This window comes from Rhineura floridana, chromosome 9 (genome assembly GCF_030035675.1).
Source record: "Rhineura floridana isolate rRhiFlo1 chromosome 9, rRhiFlo1.hap2, whole genome shotgun sequence".
Taxonomy (NCBI): domain Eukaryota; kingdom Metazoa; phylum Chordata; class Lepidosauria; order Squamata; family Rhineuridae; genus Rhineura; species Rhineura floridana.
The window spans coordinates 108,793,626-108,811,271 of NC_084488.1; the positions used below are offsets into that span (position 1 = coordinate 108,793,626).

The 17,646-nt window shown below is 43.3% G+C and overlaps 1 protein-coding gene across 2 annotated transcripts; it reads left to right on the top strand.

Annotated features, from left to right (window-relative positions):
- The first annotated feature begins 2,556 nt into the window (after positions 1 to 2,556).
- On the top strand, positions 2,557 to 16,906 carry LOC133363772 (placenta-specific gene 8 protein-like). Of its 2 annotated transcripts, none has more exons than XM_061583165.1 (4): positions 2,557 to 2,665; positions 9,785 to 9,908; positions 12,179 to 12,303; positions 16,668 to 16,906. In XM_061583165.1, exons 2-4 carry the CDS (start codon positions 9,800 to 9,802, stop codon positions 16,770 to 16,772), a joined length of 339 nt encoding a protein of 112 aa, XP_061439149.1. In that variant the 5' UTR covers positions 2,557 to 2,665; positions 9,785 to 9,799; the 3' UTR covers positions 16,773 to 16,906. The 2 variants fall into 2 exon arrangements, with proteins under 2 accessions (XP_061439149.1, XP_061439150.1); XM_061583166.1 differs by lacking the exon at positions 2,557 to 2,665 and adding an exon at positions 3,235 to 3,474.
- Positions 16,907 to 17,646: the final 740 nt, after the last annotated feature.

The window sequence follows — 17,646 nt, forward strand, 5'->3', positions numbered from 1 at the left end:
AGTGAAATAATAGTAGAATAAATGTCTGGTGTGAAAGTGGCCCTTGTTTGCTGCAATGTGTTTTATGTGGGGCTGCCCTTGAAAATGAGCCTTTAGCCATTTAATTATTTAATTTAACGCATTGAATTATTAATTTATTGGACAGTTTTAGGATTCACCCTCCCTTAGCATTTTTTTAAAAACTTATGTAAACCTTTGGGTTTTCCCCAAGGCTGCTGACGCCTGCCTTTTCTGCATGGATGGTATACTTCTGGCTACGTAAGGATCCACACTCAGCTAATAAGTTTGCAATTTGTATCTAGGATATGAGGATACCTCCCTTCCTGAGCAGAAAATGATGCCATCCACTTCTGTGCTGAAATCTCTCCTCCAGTCTCCCAAAAAGTTTCCTTTCTGTGAGCTTTAATTGAAGCACGGGCACCTGAGAAAACTGCAGAGCGAAGATGGCCGATATGCAGAAAGATAGGACACTTGTTGTAAAAGAAAATATTCCTTAGGGATTGTCTCTAGGTACTGCAAATAACAGCCATTCGACAAGATGTAAAGTAATAAAAAATAGCAACAATTTATTGGAGGAGCGGTAGTGTATTAGCTCAGAGCTAAGACCTCAGTTAAAACCAAAACTGACTGGAGGTCCCGAACACCGGGTATAAGTTATTTCTATACATTTCTGGTTACATCCGTTGCATCCCAGTTCCTGCATCATAGACATGTTACATGGTGTTCACGTAGACAATAGATATGATCTTTACACCTATCTTAACCCCACTTAGCTGAGAAGAACAACATAAGCACTTTGCTCATGCCCCCTGTACTTTTGATAACCACAGGAACATTTCTAAGAAAGAACAGATTAAAACATACTCGTACCAGCCTTGTGGCTTGTGAAGAACAGGAAACAGTTTATTTTGCTCATGCAGCTTCTAAGTGTCACACTCTCTCTACATGATGTGCTTGCTTTTATCATAATGGCTACCGTACCAGCCTCAGCGCAAGATGGGGTAAGTCCTGCTCACAAGATGGGCTAGGTATTCCTGATTTTTCCTGATCACACTCACAGACACCCCTCGGCCACTTCAGAAATGAAGCAAGCACACAAAAATCCCTGCACCTCATTCATGAAAGTCACCGAAATGTTCTGTCCCCTTTCAAGATTTTCAAATGCAATTTCTTTTCTTGCTAACTGAGAAATTAATTTTAAAAATGTGGTGGGAGAAATGTTCAGCACAGCACTACTCTGTGACAACTACAGAGTATGAATGGCTGGAACTAGGACACAACTGCTAGTTCCACCTTTTCTTTCTTTTCGAGAATCCTGGTTCAACCCAACTGTATGCTTTAAACAAGAACGTGGGTGGCTGCAGTTTCTCCAGTTACTTAACAAAACAGTTACTTATGGGTGTGGTGCAAGGTGTCTGCTTATCGAACAGTTCACTGACTTTGGCTTTTCATTTACAAGGAAGTGTGCTTTACTTTAGGGTACAAAAGTTTTTAATTCTCCGGAATACATACCATTCCTTAAAAATGGGGCGGTGGTGGTGGAAGCAAGTTTATGACCTCATTCACCCTGTACATCTATTCCACTGTTATTCCACTTGAAACAGTCATGGCTTCCCCCAAAGAATCCTGGGATGTGTCATTTGTGAAGGGTGCTGAGGGTTGTTAGGAGATTCCTATTCCCCACGCAGAGCTACAATTCCCAAAGTGGGTTAACAGTTGATCCCTCTTCCCAGGGAACTCTGGGTATTGCAGGTCTGTGAGAGGAATAGGGATCTCCTGACAACTCTCAGCACCCTTCATAAACTACACATACCAGGATTCTTTGGGGGAAGCCATGACCGTTTCAAGTGGAATAAATATATGGTGTGAATGTGGTCTTTGTCAGGGGTGGGAAACCTCCAGTCCGCATGCTAAATCAGGCCTGCCAGTCCTCCATACTGGTCAGGGCATTTTTAAAGGAATTCTTGCAGGATGTCTATTTTTTCATTCATATGGCTTGCAGGTGGAAGACTTTCTACCACGTATAAGACCTGACATTTGGATTGAGGTGAAAATGGGTCATACTGAAAATAAGAGAGAGAATACAGCCCTGCAAATGCATTTACACACGTTACTAGCCTGGCAAAAGTTTTACTAGACTGCCCACCCACCGGTAAATACATGAATTAAATAGCAAGAGCTAAGAGTTGTTAGGTGAATATTAACAAACGACAGTTCCCATGATTCTTTGGGGGAAACCATGACTGCTAAAGTGGTATAAGAGTGCTTTAAATGTATGCTGTGGATGTGACCCAGGTTGGTTTGGAGGTCTTGAGCAACAAACCAATTGGCTGGGGTTGAAGAAAGTTATAGTCCAAAACATCCTGAGGGCTCCAGGCTGGAGAAAGTTGTTGCAGACTCGATAATAGCAAGATAGATTTAAAACAAAATGAAATAAGATAAAGCTTTTTCTCTGTAAGAAAGCCAGCCAAATTTAATTTAAGACATTGCTTACTGGAGCATACAAAAGCAGTTTCAGTTTCAGGAGGTTTGCCATCCATTTCCTTAAACATAAACATCTAATTATTGTCTCAGGAAGGAACAAAGATTGGCTGCTGAACTGAAATATCTCTATAGTTACACTTGACTTCGACTGGGAGAGGACCTCTCGCTTTCTAAACGCTTGGTAAGTGGCACGCATGCAATTCTGTGCACTTCTCTATGTAATGATATAAACATGATTTTTCTCATATATTCTGAAGTACTGAAGAGCTGATAGAGAAAACTCCTGGGAATGGATCCTAAAACAATGTAATAGTTAATGTTCATTCCAGGAAACAGAAGACAAAAACGTAACTTGGAATCAGTGCTGCTGCTTTAGGTTTATCAAGAGTGTATCTAAACATGTGTACATTGCAACCGAGGAGTCCAGAACTGAGTGTCTAAATATATTATACAAGCCAAAAATTTTTGGACTACATGTGCTTGATTTACTCAATGTATTCTAGTTTGAAAAAGTGCACTCATGCAAAATTTGGAAGGTGTTTGGAGGCTCAACACTTATTGAGGGAAAAAAACAGGGAACAATCTGGCAAAAGTTAGTCATCATGATGACTGTCAGCTCTACACTGCATCAGCAGTGTCCGGGGGGGGCTGGAAATTCCTGGGTCTTTGGCAGGGAAGGAAAGTCCTTAGCCAGCAGTCGGGTTGTAAATCTGCCAGGCCTATCCGAAGCATACTTGCCGAGTCAGAAGTCCAGAAGCGAGGTCAGTGGAGGTCCGGGATCAATTGCCAAGGAGGTCAGTCAAAGAGATGCTGCAGGGAAACTAGGTCTACACCAAGCCACGCCTGACATTGCAGTCAGCAACAAGCTGCAGCCAAGGTGTGCCTTATAAAGAGCAGGATGGACAGCAGGTGTGAACCCTCAGCGTTTGGGCCTTAAGGAGACAGGCCTGCCTCTCTTCTGCCTGACCTTCTGCTGTCTACGTTCTGCAGGTGAGGGGGGAGTATCCTGTTCACTGTCTGTGTCTGGCTGCAGGGCCTCTGCTGTCCCTGGGGTGCTCTGCAGCTGAGGGGCAGAAGGAGCTGGATTCTCAGGAGGCTCCTCCGTGTCTCCTGCTGCTCCTGGGTCTGCTGCTGTTACTCCTGAGTCGTCCTCATCTGAGGAGTCCTCTGGCGGGGCCATGACAATGACACAGATGGAGATCATAGGATCATAGGCAGCTGCCTTCTACCAAGTCAGACCATTCGTCATCTAGCTCAGCATTGTCTACACTGTAGCAGCTCTCCAAGATTTCAGGCAAGAGCTTTCCCAAGTCCAAACTGGAGATGGTGGGGATTAAACCTAGGATCTTCTGCATGCAAAACTGATGCTCTGCCACTGAGTTACAACACTTCCCCATATAATCCTATGCACGGATATACAGAATTAAGTCCCATAGTGAGCTCAGTGGGATTTACTGTTCAGTAAGCACAGATAGGATTTGGTTGCAAATACTATTGGACTCTGACTGGGGCATAAGTGCACTGCCACCTCAGTCCACTTCCATTGCTTTTGGTTCTAGGGATGGACGGACCTCTCATTTTCCTATTTTTCCAGTCTTAAATTCAGTTTTCCACATTTCTGCAGCAATCTGAATTTTTAAAAAATCCTCATGAAAATTCTTCAACATTTTAATGCTAATTTATCCTAATGAACACATTCTTGTATGCACTTCTGATTACTTACACATTTTTGCAATGAGTTTCTCCTAATCTACTGCACTTTTGTATATTATTTTCACTAATACATTAATTTTTATGCATACGTCACCCTAACATAGGCTTTTTTGGTAAACCCTGTTTAGTTGGAGAACAGCATGGCAAAATTCAGATGTGTGATTTTTGAAGGATGGCTGTGTTTCAGTTCTCATGTTGTTTAGGAAAGCCATAATTTGATGGTTTGGCTTTAAATGTGAACTGAATTTAATTTCTCCCCCTATACAGTCAGGATTATCAGATCCAAGAGAAAGCAGGTACCCTCTGGCAGTGAATAGTTGTCTGCCAGAGGGAATTCTGGTTCAGGTGTAGTTATTTTCAGCTCTGAATGACCAGCTCCACCTGCCAAAATCCCTCTGGACTGTATTATGAAAAATACACCTGGAGCCCTGTTCTCTACCCATATTAAGTTTCTGGTTTCATTTCTTGCTGTTGTTCCTTTTGTGCTTTTGCACATTTTTTTTCAGTTTATTTCCTACCCATATTAAGTTTCTGGTTTCATTTCTTGCTGTTGTTCCTTCTGTGGTTTTGCACATTTTTTTTCAGTTTATTTCCTGTCTATGTTCCCTTCATATCTGAAGCAGGCAGTTCTTCCTCTTTTGAAATCTCCCTCATTGGCCCCTTTTACCATCCCATTTTTCATCACCCTTTCAATTAAAAAAAATGGAGAGTGCTTAAGTCTAGATTCATTTCCAGAAGAATAGCCTCTTGCAGGGAAAACAAGCAAAGAGTCTTGTGGCACTTTACAGCCAAACAAATGTGTCATGGCGTAATGTATTGGGGACTCAAGCCCATTTCATCAGATGCATAGCATGCCAGTGTTTCCTCTGAACTATCATTCTTCTCTGTGTATTTCAATCAAAAAATCAATCAATAGTTTATTATGGTCAGCTGGCCATTAAAGAAAGTGCAAAATATAAATATGTACAAAATCACACCTCTGAAGAGCAAGTCATTAAAGGTGACAAGTTAGGAACTAACATTCATGGCAGGTCTAAAAGGTATTACATCATTCAGATATATTGCATTCAGAGCCATCCTTCATCATTTGCACTTTGCTGAATTTTTCAATGCAGCTCTCCAGCCAAGTAATGCCTACACAACATAACAATAGTTTAGGGGAAAATACATATATTGGTGAAAAGAATATTCAAAATGCATTGTATTAGGAAAAACTGCTTTGCAAAAATGTTTTATTAGGCAAAATTGCATGCAAAATTGTGTGTACATTAGGGGTGAAAGGTGTTAAGTTGCTTAAAAGCCACAGAGTGAGAGTCTGCTGGCACAGAGTGGGGCCCTCTTTGTGTGTTTGTGTGTGTAGGGAAGTGAGTGAGCTGCCATAAGTGAAAAATGAGGTGGGAACTGTTGCTAAGACCATTGGTTGTTTAATCTGTTTGACTGTCCTGCATACGTTTTTTACCTAGGCATTTTTCTTCATTGTAGGTTTGCTTGTTTAGCTTATGACAGAATTGTTAATTTGTTGTTCCTTGGACCTGTTTATAGGATTTTATAATTTTTGTATTTATTTTTTCTCTGTGTATTACTTTTCCCCCAGCTCCGGGATTGAAAATATTAAATGAAAAGCTTGCAGTACGTGCACACATAAATGTACACAATAATGCTGATGCATTTTCATGAGATCAGGTGCAAGAGATCTTCCACTGAAATCTCCTTCAGCAAATTCTTTGGGGTCCTGTGCCCCAAAGATTTGAGTTTAGGGGAATTGTGGTTTAAACTAAAAAGTGCTGGCGTTCGTGTCTTCCCTTCATCGGGCAATTTTTGCTCCCAATTCCTATTGGTGAGGAAACATGTTCAGCAGATGCTAGGATGCTCTTCACTTTTACTTCAGGTATGCAGTGCAGAGTCTAAGCTTCTCAAGACTTATCTGCATGGATGGTTTTAAATCTGGTATATCATTTAATGTGCCGCAGCCTTGCCCTGATTAGTATTTCATTCTAGTTCCAGAGAGGGCAGCTGTGTTCGTCTCTGGTATCAAAAGCAAAGAGTTTTGTTAAGATTCTATGTTTCTTTGCAGGTAATTCTTGCACTTTTTTTTTTTGTAATAAAAGCACTCCTCTTTCCACAATACTCCTGGCACTGCCTAGATTTTTAAGCTTAATTGCAGTGGGGAATGGAAGGGGATGCTATGAATCAGATGGAGAAACAGCTGCATCTGGTCTGCAAGACCAGAGTTTTGCACTCTGCTCTAGACCATTGCGGATTGCCCCCCTCCTGGTCACAGCCCAACTTCTCTTCCTCTTTCTCCACTGTACAAACAACTTTCATTTTCCTTTTGCAGCTTGGTAGAGGGTCCGACTTTTTATATTTGAATTTTCAGCATTTTTTTTTTTTTAATCTCAAAGGTCACCCTGATGCTGGTGGCATGAAGGGCAGACGTCTCTGCAGCACCCTGATAGTTGTGAGGGGATGCTATGTGCTGGTCAGGGGTGTAGTGACAAATTCAGAAGAGCAGGGTTCCTTTGTGTTAGTCACAGCCATGCTACACCCTTTTTTTTTTGCAGCTGGGTTGAGAAAGAGATCCTTGTTAATGCCTTCCCCCGCAACAGATGTCCCTAGGAGCCAATAAACATGAAAGAGAAGAGTGTGGGCTACTGAAAAGAGTATTCTCAGTGGCTGTCTCACCTCCTTTCACTCTGATTGGGTAAATCAGCAGGCAAGGACAAGGTAGCAAGTTAGAAGACTCTTCTCAGTGGCTAACACATCCCCTTTCATGCTGATTGGCTTGTAGGATACTGGAGACATAGGGACCCTGCTGCCAAAAAAGTAAGGGGACTAAGACCCCCTGAGACCCTGGACAACTACACCTCTGGTGCTGATGCCAGACCTGGATTGTTTCCTCATACTTTTGACACAATATCCATTTTGCAACTCTCTGCTACAATTGTAAATCTCTCTTTCTTGAATATCATAGCCACCAAGCATTGCAATTCTGGGAACTATAGTCTCTCATAATGTCTTGGGAACTCCAGGGCTGTGTCTGTGAAGGCATTCCAAGGTTGCCACTTTTTGTTTGATTAATGCTGGCCTAATGTGCAAAAAAAAACCAAAGATGAACTGAGCAAGGCTTTCCCTCTCCAGTCATCTCCATGCCAAGGCAAGCTGCACTGGCCACATTTCTAAGTACCAGGCTACTATTTAAAGGTACTGTACAGGAGCAGTCTCCTCTAAAAGCAGGCAACACTAGGGCTTCCATGCAGTGCGTCACAGTGACATAGATCTGCTCTCTCCACTGAACTGAAAATTGATTCACTTAGAATGCTTATATGTTATGTTACGTTATGTTACGTTTTATTTCTAGGCCACCTTTCGGCCAAATAGGCCCCCAAGGCAGCTTACACACAAATAAAAATACAAATACAAAATGCAAATAAAAACAATACAATTTACAAAAGAAAAAAATCAAACTAACAAAGTTCTAACATCTCTAAAAAAAACAGGAGCAGCAAACCAAAAGCATTAATCTTCCTAGTAAAGGCCAGTCCCCAGAAAAATGTCACTAAGAGCAGGGGTTGTTGCAGCGCGTGTTGATACAGTACAGTGCAGAGGCACTGGAGCAGGTCCGAACCGGAATAATACAGGCCAGGCAAAGTACTTTGTAAGAGTCTTTTACTGACACTAAAGTTAACAAACGCAGTCCTCCTTCCATACAAACTTTCCCCCACACCAGAGCTGCCTTGAGTCCCCTTCTTATCTCAGCGGTTGCCCTTGTCAACCAGCTGCTGACCTTGGCAGACCTGGCACACTCTCTTGCTCTGCTTAACTCTTCTGCTTCAGGTTTCCAGAGCCTCTTTCTGTGAGACACACAGAACACATTACAGGCCAACAGCCCCCACCTGTGACTCACAGAAAGCAATATACATTCATCTTGTTTCATTTTTCATAATACAAATTTCCATTCCTATTCATTTCACTACACATATTTACATTTTGTTTTTCATTACTTAATACAGTATCTCTTTACATTTCATTTCTTGTTTTGTTTCTTTATTCATACAGTTCATTTACTTTCATTTGTATTCCAATACATTTACATTTCATTACTCAGTACAGTACCTCCACATTAGATACATTGTTTCAGTGTCTATTGGCCCTTCTTTTACCCATTCTGTAGGATATTCATCTGTCTCATCCACCTTGTGTTGTGTTACATTGAATGTGAATCTATGTGGCGGTGTTCCTTTGGTTGTTCTTTCAGAACGTCTGACACTTTCAATTTCCATTTCTTCTTCACTTTCATCCTTTATTGTACCTGCACCTGCACTTGAGCCTGCACTAGTCCCTGGCACTTCTGTATCCTGCATCGCTATGTCCTCACTTCTGAGTCTTTTAACATTACGTTTGCCACCCTTCATCATATCAGTTAACGCAGCTCTTAAGGGTATTTGATGACCAAAAGGAATATCTACTGCACTTTGTCTGCTTGCGTCATCAAGCACAATTGTTTGACTGTCTTTCCAAGGCTGGTCTACTACTTTAATGCTTCTGCTTAATACTACTTGTTGTTTCTCAGGTAACCAAATTCTATAAAACGCATTTTGAAATCCCAAAACACGACCTGCCTGAGCTCTTGGGGCCATTTTTCCATGTCTTTTCTGCTTAGAAACATGCCAACAGGGGTGGGGGGCAAAGCAGGTGGAAAAGCATTCCCCTTCATGGTCCCAGCACGGTCTCATCCCTGCAGCAGCACATCTCAGTCTGCAGCTCTTCCTGATAAGGCCCACGCAGAGGAGTGGGGCAAGGCAGATGGAAATGCTTGCCCCTTGATGGTCCCAGCAGTCTCATCCCTGCAGCAGCACATCTCAGTCTGCAGCTCTTCCTGATAAGGCCCAGGCAGAGGAGTGGGACAAGACAGATAGAAATGCTTGCCCCTTGATGGTCCCAGCACAGTCTCATCCCTGCAGCAGCCGATTTACATCCCGATTTACAGCCACCCAAGAGGCTCTCAAAAGAGTTTGCAAAAAATTGACACAAGGCAATCACATTCAAAAAGCTTTGCACATATAACATGGTGCCAAGTTTATTGCAGCTGGCATTTTTCAGCCTCATTCTCAGCCTTCCTAACCTCAACATTACATCTGCAGCTATATCTAAAAAAGAAACTTGTGAAAAGTGCACGGCGTTGCTTGGGAATTCTAAGAAACCAAATAAAATAAAGTATCAGTGGTTAAAATCAGTGCAGTTTGGAAAGGTTCAGTGTGGCATCTGGTTTCAAAATGGCATCCAATTGCATCCAAACAGACAAAACCAAGCTCCTTGATCTCAGGAACCATCATGCAAAATTTGGGTAAGATATCCTAAGAGGTGTTTAAATGCTGAGAAGAAAGAGACAAACAACTTTCCAAAGTGTGTAATAGAAGTAGATTCTCAGACAAGCGCACATTCACATGCCCATATTGGTTCTCAGATAATATGAGAGAAGGCTCTTCACGGACGTCAAATATGTATCTTTTGCTGTATTATCTTAATTTCAGAACGTTGACTGGTTTGGTTATTTTATTTTAACGTCTTTCTCTTCTTTCCACATTAGCCAGTGGCCTTCAAAATGAACACTCAGCAGGTGATCACTCAGCAGCCAGTAGCTGTGATTGTCCAGCCACAAAGAGGCCAATGGCAGACGGGCTTATGTGACTGTTGTAGTGACTGTGGAGTGTGTGAGTAGCCATGCAAATATTTGAGTTTGTACCTGGGCAGCATCTAATAATGTTGAAACAAATGCCTTTCCAGACAAGAAGGTTTTCATGATAGAAATAAATATTCTTTGACATATAGATTAAGCGTGTTTGCAAAAGGAATGACTCAGTGGGTTCGGTTGGGAAAGGAAGGATCAGTATGCACTCTAGATGCATATCTTATATTTTTTTATTATAAATTTCAGCAGCTTATTGTAGTTCTCTCTCTCTACTATGTATGTTCACAGGTGTGTTTTTTTCACCCAGCTAGAGCACATCCTGCATTTATCATGATCATCATCACATTTATATCCCACCTTTATTCCAAGGAGCTCCAGGTGGTATACATAATTCTCCCCCTCTTCATTTTATCCACACAACAACCCAGTGAGGTGGGTTAGGTTGAGAGGCAGTGACTGGCTCAAGATCACTCAGTGAGCATCATGGCTGAGTGGGGATTTGAACCCTGGTTTCCCAGAGCAGAATCCAACACTCTGGGCTTAATAACATTCTGTGGACCGGTTGCAGGTCAGACATGCAACTGATACATGCAATCTGCCCCAACTGTCAGGCTTGATCTTATAAGATGTACAATGTACTGCCTTCAAGTTGATTCCGACTTATGGCGACCCTATGAAATAGGGTTTTCATGAGGCTGGGAGGCAGTGACTGGCCCAAGGTCACCCAGTGAGCTTCACGGCTATGTGGGGATTTGAACCCTGTTCTCCCAGGTCATAGTCCAACACCTTAACCACTACACCAGTAAAACATTGCTCATTATTGCAAATATAGGAAGCAGCCTTTTATACCAAGCCAGACAAGTATTACTCAGTATTGCCTCCTCTGAGTGGCAGTGGCTCTCTGTGGGTTCAGACAGGAATCATTCTGGGCTCTCTCTCAAGGTATCAGGAGTTAAACCTGGGATCTTTTGCATGCAAAAGATGTGCTCTGCCATTGAGCTATGGCTCTTTCCCATAGCTTTTCTCTGCATGAGAACAGTGACATCATGTTCCAATCTTCCTCATGCTTCAGCTACCCGCATTTATTGATCTTCAGCATTTACACCCACCCTTTAGCCAACAAGGTTGTCAGAGCAGTTTACAAAAATAGGCGCTAAGACAGTCCCTGCCCTCAGGCTCACAATCTGAAGAGAGAGAAAAAAGACAATACACAAGGAAAAAGAATGGGGATTGAGAAGGAAAAGCAAGCTCAAGCACAACTACAGTTCTTAAAGTTCCTGTCAGTTTGCATTTGCGGCCAGAAGGATAGTTAAGAAATAATGGGGGTAATTAAGGTGCCTCTGGCCAGAGCAGGAAGCAAGCAGGCAGATGGGGTTATGAGGAAGCATATCGTTAGTTCAGATGTTCCAAATAAGTGGTGTGAGAAGAAGCAGAAGTGACTCCAGCTTCAACTCTGTTTCTGAGTCTGCATGTGCACCATACATTTAAAGCACATGACCTCCTCCAAAGAATCCTAGGAACTGTAGTTTGTTAAAGGTGCTGTAAATTGTAGCTCCATGAGGGGGAAACTACAGTTCCCAAGATTCTTGGGAGGGGGGAAGTCATGTGCTTTAAATGCATGGTGTGTACACAGCCAGCATCTTATCCAGAGAGGAAATGTGCATCCTATATTTTCAGGACACACATCTTGATCTACCCATGGGTGAGAAACATTAAAGAGAGCAATCATACATGTTTGTCTGGAATCTCTGAAGTGACTGTTTGTTGGCACAAAAAAGCCAGAGCTGCAAAAGAGTATATCCTTGCTATATGAGACCAAATAATGCTCTGGGGTCCAAGACTGTCTCCAACAGCAGCCAGCCAAGGAGACAAATCAGGATGGAGAAACGCACCTGCAGGCATTTGTCCCCAGGACCTGGGAATTGGAGGTTCTATTGTAGCAGCTGTTGTGGCTAATGAACAACTAAAAAATTCATGGAGAATGGTTCAAAATCCTCTTTTAGAAAGCCTAAATAATACTAAACCCTATATTCCGGGGCAATTCATTTGAGAAGTCAGTTTCTCCATTCACTTTCACTTATCCCCACATTGGCAAATAATGGATTGGCAGCTGGCAAAAAGAAAGGGAGCAGAAGGTAAATTTTTCACAATGGATGAAAAACCCTTCATATCACCCCAGCCCAAACATCTGTTAAAATTTTAGGCGATTGGTATTTAGTGAAGCTTATAGTTTAGTTGTACCAGCAATACACTCTGCTAAGAGATGTCCTTTACATGTCCTGCTCTGTCTAGGTCTCTGTGGAACATTCTGTTTTTGGTGCTTGGGATGCCAAGTTGCTGCAGACATGAATGAATGTTGCCTCTGTGGTACAAGCATGGCAATCAGATCTGTCTACAGGACAAAATATGGGATCCACGTAAGTGTATTATCTAGCCTAGGGCTGGGCCAACTTCAAGGTTGAAGGATCTACTTTTTTTTTTACTAGAACCCCAAATGTGATCAATTGGAGCCAGATGTGAAATAGTAGCTCAAGGTGGGAGTGGGGAAGTGGACACACACTTAGAATTAAGGTGCCTCTGAGCATATCTAGAAATTTAGTTTTAGTACCAAACCTGAACATTGTCCTTTCCACACAAACATTAACTCCTGGCTTTCCCCTCAAGTTTTCTTAATTCTAGCACTCTAATTTAGAAGATAGCCTTTTTTTTGCCATTGTGAAACCAATGGGAGTCAAACCCCTGGGTAATCTACTGCAAAGATCACTCAGATCTACCAGCAAATTCCTTCTCATTTTAATGCCCCTTCTTGCTATTTGAATCTACTGTCCTTTTATTTAAAATGTGTATCTATGGCTTGCCTTTTACAAAGCCACAAGAACATTAAGAACAGCCCTGCTGGATCAGGCCGGAGGCCTATCTAGTCCTCTGTTCTGATCTCACAGCAGCCAACCAGCTGCCTATGGGAAACCTGAACACAGGACTGAGTGCAACAGTGCTCTCCCTACTTGCAATCCCCAACAACTGGTATGTAGAGGCATTCCACCTTAGAGTACTGGAGGTAGCACACAGCCACCATCATGACTAGAACACATTGATAGCCTTCCCTCCAGGAATTTGTTCCTCCTACAGGCAGTAATAGAAGCTCAAAAGCCATTAGAAGATGGTCTGAGGCAGGCAACCCTGCCTTGGCCCACATCCACGTGTGGCCCTTGCCTCAGGGGCCCTGCATAGAGTCCAGGTAGCCCATAGGCATGGAAGCACAGTGATGGATGGGGAAAGAGCATTTGCAGAGACAAGTACTGGGAATTGAATGTGCTCTCTTTGTGCATGGATACAACATACTATATACAAATGATAAAGATGAAAGAGGGGTGGCAGCCCCCAAACACTTTCACCTGAAGGAATGTTGACTCTCACTTTCAAAAGATTTGCTCACCCCTTGGCTATTTTCCTCATTGCATGCACACACACAATACACACTTCTATTGGGGTTTTATACCAGTCTTTATGTTCCCCCTCAAAGAATTCTGGGAATTGTAGTTTGGGCACGCTGAAAATTCCATAACTCCCTTTGAGAAAGTTCCCAAGATTCCCTAGGGGAGAAAAGAAACAGCTTAAGATGCAATCCTGTGCACATTTACCTGTGAGTAACACAACCAAATACAGTAGTCAGGGGTGTCACTACCGGGGTGCGGAGGGTGCGGATCACACCCGGGTGACACCCTGAGGGGGGTGACATCCAGAGCCGCCCCGCTCCGCGCCGTTGCCCCACGACAACTCCTCCTCAGCGGGCAGACAAGCCCAAATGCAGGCGCCCGCTCGCTGGCGGTGAAGCCGGGACAGGCCTCCCACCGCCAGCCTGGAGCTCATGGTGAGTGTGTGTGTGTGTGTGTGTGCACGTGCGCAAGACCAACCACCCCCGTCCACGCAGCTGGGAGGGCGTGCGCCGGAGGTCCGCACTCCCGCTAGTGATGCCGCTGACAGTAGTGCTTCCTTCTGAGTAAATATCACAGCCACCTTCAGGATTGAGAGGCACTGGGAAAATGTCTTCAGAGGGCACGTTAGTGGGGTGGGCAGGCTGGCTGACCAGGTAGCAGGCAGTAGGTGGTGATCCAGTGTAGCAGCAAGAGACCCAGGAACATGGCTGGATGCTTGCCTGCCACCATTTTGATTCCTCCACAGTGCAATGCCTTACATAAGTATAATTGCTTTGTGAGGGAATAAAGCAAGTTAGGGAGAGCAAAGCCCATACTGCCATTTATACATCTCACAATACAGATATCTGGGATATCTTGAATGTGCATAGCCTGGACGTTTGTCTTCATCGCAATTACTTGCATGTTTGTTTTTAACCTCTTTCGCTGCTATTGTAGGATTACTGGTTTTCTGTAATAGCTATTAATTTCACACTGAGCTGCTAGCTGGAGACATAGCATGTGTGGAACGGTTCCTCTTTTAGATTATGAATGTTGTCAATTGTGTGTCAAGGGTTACTGCTCCTGATATTTTGGGGATAATGTCTATTGACATCAACTCCAGGAAATGGCGGTTTAGACCCTTTGGAGACCCCCTGTGAATAGTTTGCAAGGCACTTGGGTAAAGTTGCTTGCCGCCATAGCTATCTTGATGCCCCATCCATGTGTACTGTAGTCCCCAATGAGGTGTCCAGTGCAACACCTGCTGCAACTCCTTGGAATCAGTTTCAGTTGATGCGGTCTGATGAAATGGACAAGTGCTTGCGATGATGTGGCCAGCAATGTGTCCTCTCAACCCCTGCCCTTCTTGGCTTATTAAAGCTTGCCAAGGGGGGTTGACTGAGTGGATCCAGGATGTGGTCAACGCATCCTTGAGGGAGGAAGTGGTTCCAGCCACCCTGAAAGAGACAGTGATCTGACTGCTCTTGAGAAAGCCCACCCTGGACACATTGTGACAACTACTGCTGTGTTGCAAATACCTCCTTTTTAGGGAAGGTAATTTAGAAGGTTGTGGCACAGCAATTGCAAGTACTCTTGGATGAAACATAGTATCTTGACCCATTCCAATCTGGGTTCAGGCCTGGTTATGGGACTGAATCAGCCTTGGCTGCTCTGATGGATGACCTTTATTGGGAGAAGGACAGGGGGACTGTGACCCTGTTATTCTTACTTGATCTCTTGGCAGCTTTTGATACCATTTACCATGGTATCCTTCTGGGCTGAATTGGTGAGATGGGTATTGGAGGCACTGTTTTACAGTGGTTCCAATCCTATCTCCAGGGTCGTTTTCAGAGAATAGCACTGGGCGATTGTATTTAGTTCCCCTGGCAGTTGTGCTGTGGGGTGCTATGGGGGTACCATCTTGTCCCCCATGCTGTTTAACATCTATATGAAGTCTTTGGGAGTGGTCATCAGGAGATTTGGGGTGAGGTGTCTGCAGTACGCCGACGATACCCAGCTCTATTTCTCTGTAACATCTGAACCGGGAGAAGCCATGCAAGCCGTGGATCACTGCCTGCACTTGGTGGTAGGCTGGATGAGGGCCAATAAACTGAGTCTGAATCCTAGCAAGATGGAGGTGCTGTGGGTTGGTGGTTCACAAGTTCAGATAACTGGTCAGTTGCCTGCTTTGGATGGGGTGGTACTCCTTCTGAAACAGCAGATCCATAGGCTGGGGGTTCCCCTAGATCCATCTTGGCCGCCAGAGGCCCAGGTGACCTTGGTGGCCAGGAGTGGCTTTTACTGGCTTTGGCTGGTAAGACAGCTGCAGCTGTTTCTAGACTGGGATAGCCTGACCACTGTTGTCCATGCACTGGTAACCTCCAGGCTGGATTACTGTAATGCGCTCTATGTGGGACTGCCTTTGAGGTTGGTCCGGAAGCTGCAGCTGGTGCAAAATGCAGCAGTGAGACTGCTCACTGGGGCAGGGTATCACCAACATGTCACTCCGCTGCTGAAAGAATTGCACTGGCTGCCTATTAGCTACCGGGCTAAGTTCAAGGTTCTGGTTTTGGTGTACAAAGCCCTATGCAGCTTGGGACCAGGATATCTGAAAGACCGTCTTATCCCTTATATACCCAGTTGATCACTACGCTCTGCAGGTGAGGGCCTTCTGCAGATACCATCTTATCCCACACTTCCAGCACAACATAGGAAGTGGACCTTTAGTGTTGTGGCACTAATACTTTGGAATTCCCTCCCCATAAATGTTAAGACAGGTGCCATCTCTGTTGTCTTTTCAGCACCTACTGAAGACCGTTCTCTTTCAACAAGTCTTTTAAGTAAAGACCTTATCCTAGTCTGCACCTGTGGAATTGCTTTTTAAGATGCTAACATATTTTAAAGTCTGTTTTTATGATATTTTAGAGTGTTTTTAGTGTTTGTCTGCCGCTCTGGGCTCCTACTGGAAGGGCAGGATATAAATTGAATTAATAACAATAATAAAAATAATGTAGATTAAAAGAAAAATAAGACCCATGTCATGCTAAATGTAAAAACTAAGGGACAGCTTACATGACAAAAAGTCCCAAAATGTGCTCTCCTCCCCACGTTTAACAAAATTGGGAGGGGGCAATCTTTAGTGGAAAAGCATGAGGCAGGTAAAGCACCTGTTGTTTCTCAATCCCAAATCACCAGCTCCCACAAAATCAGTTTTTCCCCCAAACAACAAAAGGCTTTGGGGCTCAGTTACATGCATTTACATACCCCCCCCAACATACTTAGTCCTTAGAGGTCTGATGACTTTACATCTGCATCTAACGCTTTTTTCTAGAAAAGTTGGTAACGCCTTTGTTTCTTTTTAACAGGGATCCCTCTGTGGGGACTTCTGGGCTGTCTTGTGTTGCCCTTCCTGCACACTTTGCCAGCTCAAGAGAGACATCAACAGAAGACAAAAACAGGGAACCTTCTAGGAAGATTGATGGCTTTGCTTGCAATTGAAGCCCTGTTTTCTCCTAACTTGTGTTAAGGGGTAATGCGAGTACCAAAGTGTCTAAAATTGCATAGGACTTTATGTAGAAATTAATAAAAAGGAATCTTGAGAGTCTTCTACTTCACCCATGTTTCTTGAAATGGAGATGTGCTTCAAAGTTAATTCTGCTCTAATTTTCCTACTTTTACACAGCTGGCATATAAACCCAAAGGCTAAGACCATAATTTATATAGTACCCTTGTTGTATGGGGAAATCTATGGGATAATCTAAGCAACAGGAATGAATGCAGACCCCGCTCCCCACACAGCTTACAACCTAAGTTAGGAAGAAAACAGGTGGAGGAAAAGGGCAATATAGGGGAAGCCTTTGTGTTCTGAATACAAATTTAGCCCTATGAAGACCTCTGGGGATCTTGAAAATTTGCAGTGTATCCCTTAAGATCACTGGAACATAATTTCACTGATTCCATCTCTATAAATATATAGATATTATATATAGGGGAGATTAAATATAGAGGAGATAGAAGATTTGGTCCACGGAGCCAAAAATATCATCAACACTGCACTAGACATAGACCAAACAACAACAAACTTACATTTGCAGGTTTAAGGGACAGATTCCCCCAATCATTTCAATTCAGAGCCCTGACTCGAGTTGGGAGGCAACTTGTTTGGACTTGTTTTCTTCTTGCTCCATATATGGAGAGGTCCCATAAATATAAGTATATATGACATTTCAATCTACTTTGTTTTATATGTCTTAAATAGATTTAAGGACTGCAAAGTCAGCACATGAAGTCTATTGTTGATGAAGTTCTGTGGAGAGGACAAAATGCAGCAATGAAGATTGCCGA

What these genes read in the sequence shown, in the direction of transcription:
- LOC133363772 (XM_061583165.1), top strand. Translation starts at nt 9,800, where the DNA reads ATGAACACTCAGCAGGTGATCACTCAGCAGCCAGTAGCTGTGATTGTC. An exon ending in TTGTAGTGACTGTGGAGTGT is followed by an intron (nt 9,909 to 12,178) that starts GTGAGTAGCCAT and finishes TGCTCTGTCTAG; the next exon opens with GTCTCTGTGGAACATTCTGT. An exon ending in GGACAAAATATGGGATCCAC is followed by an intron (nt 12,304 to 16,667) that starts GTAAGTGTATTA and finishes TCTTTTTAACAG; the next exon opens with GGATCCCTCTGTGGGGACTT.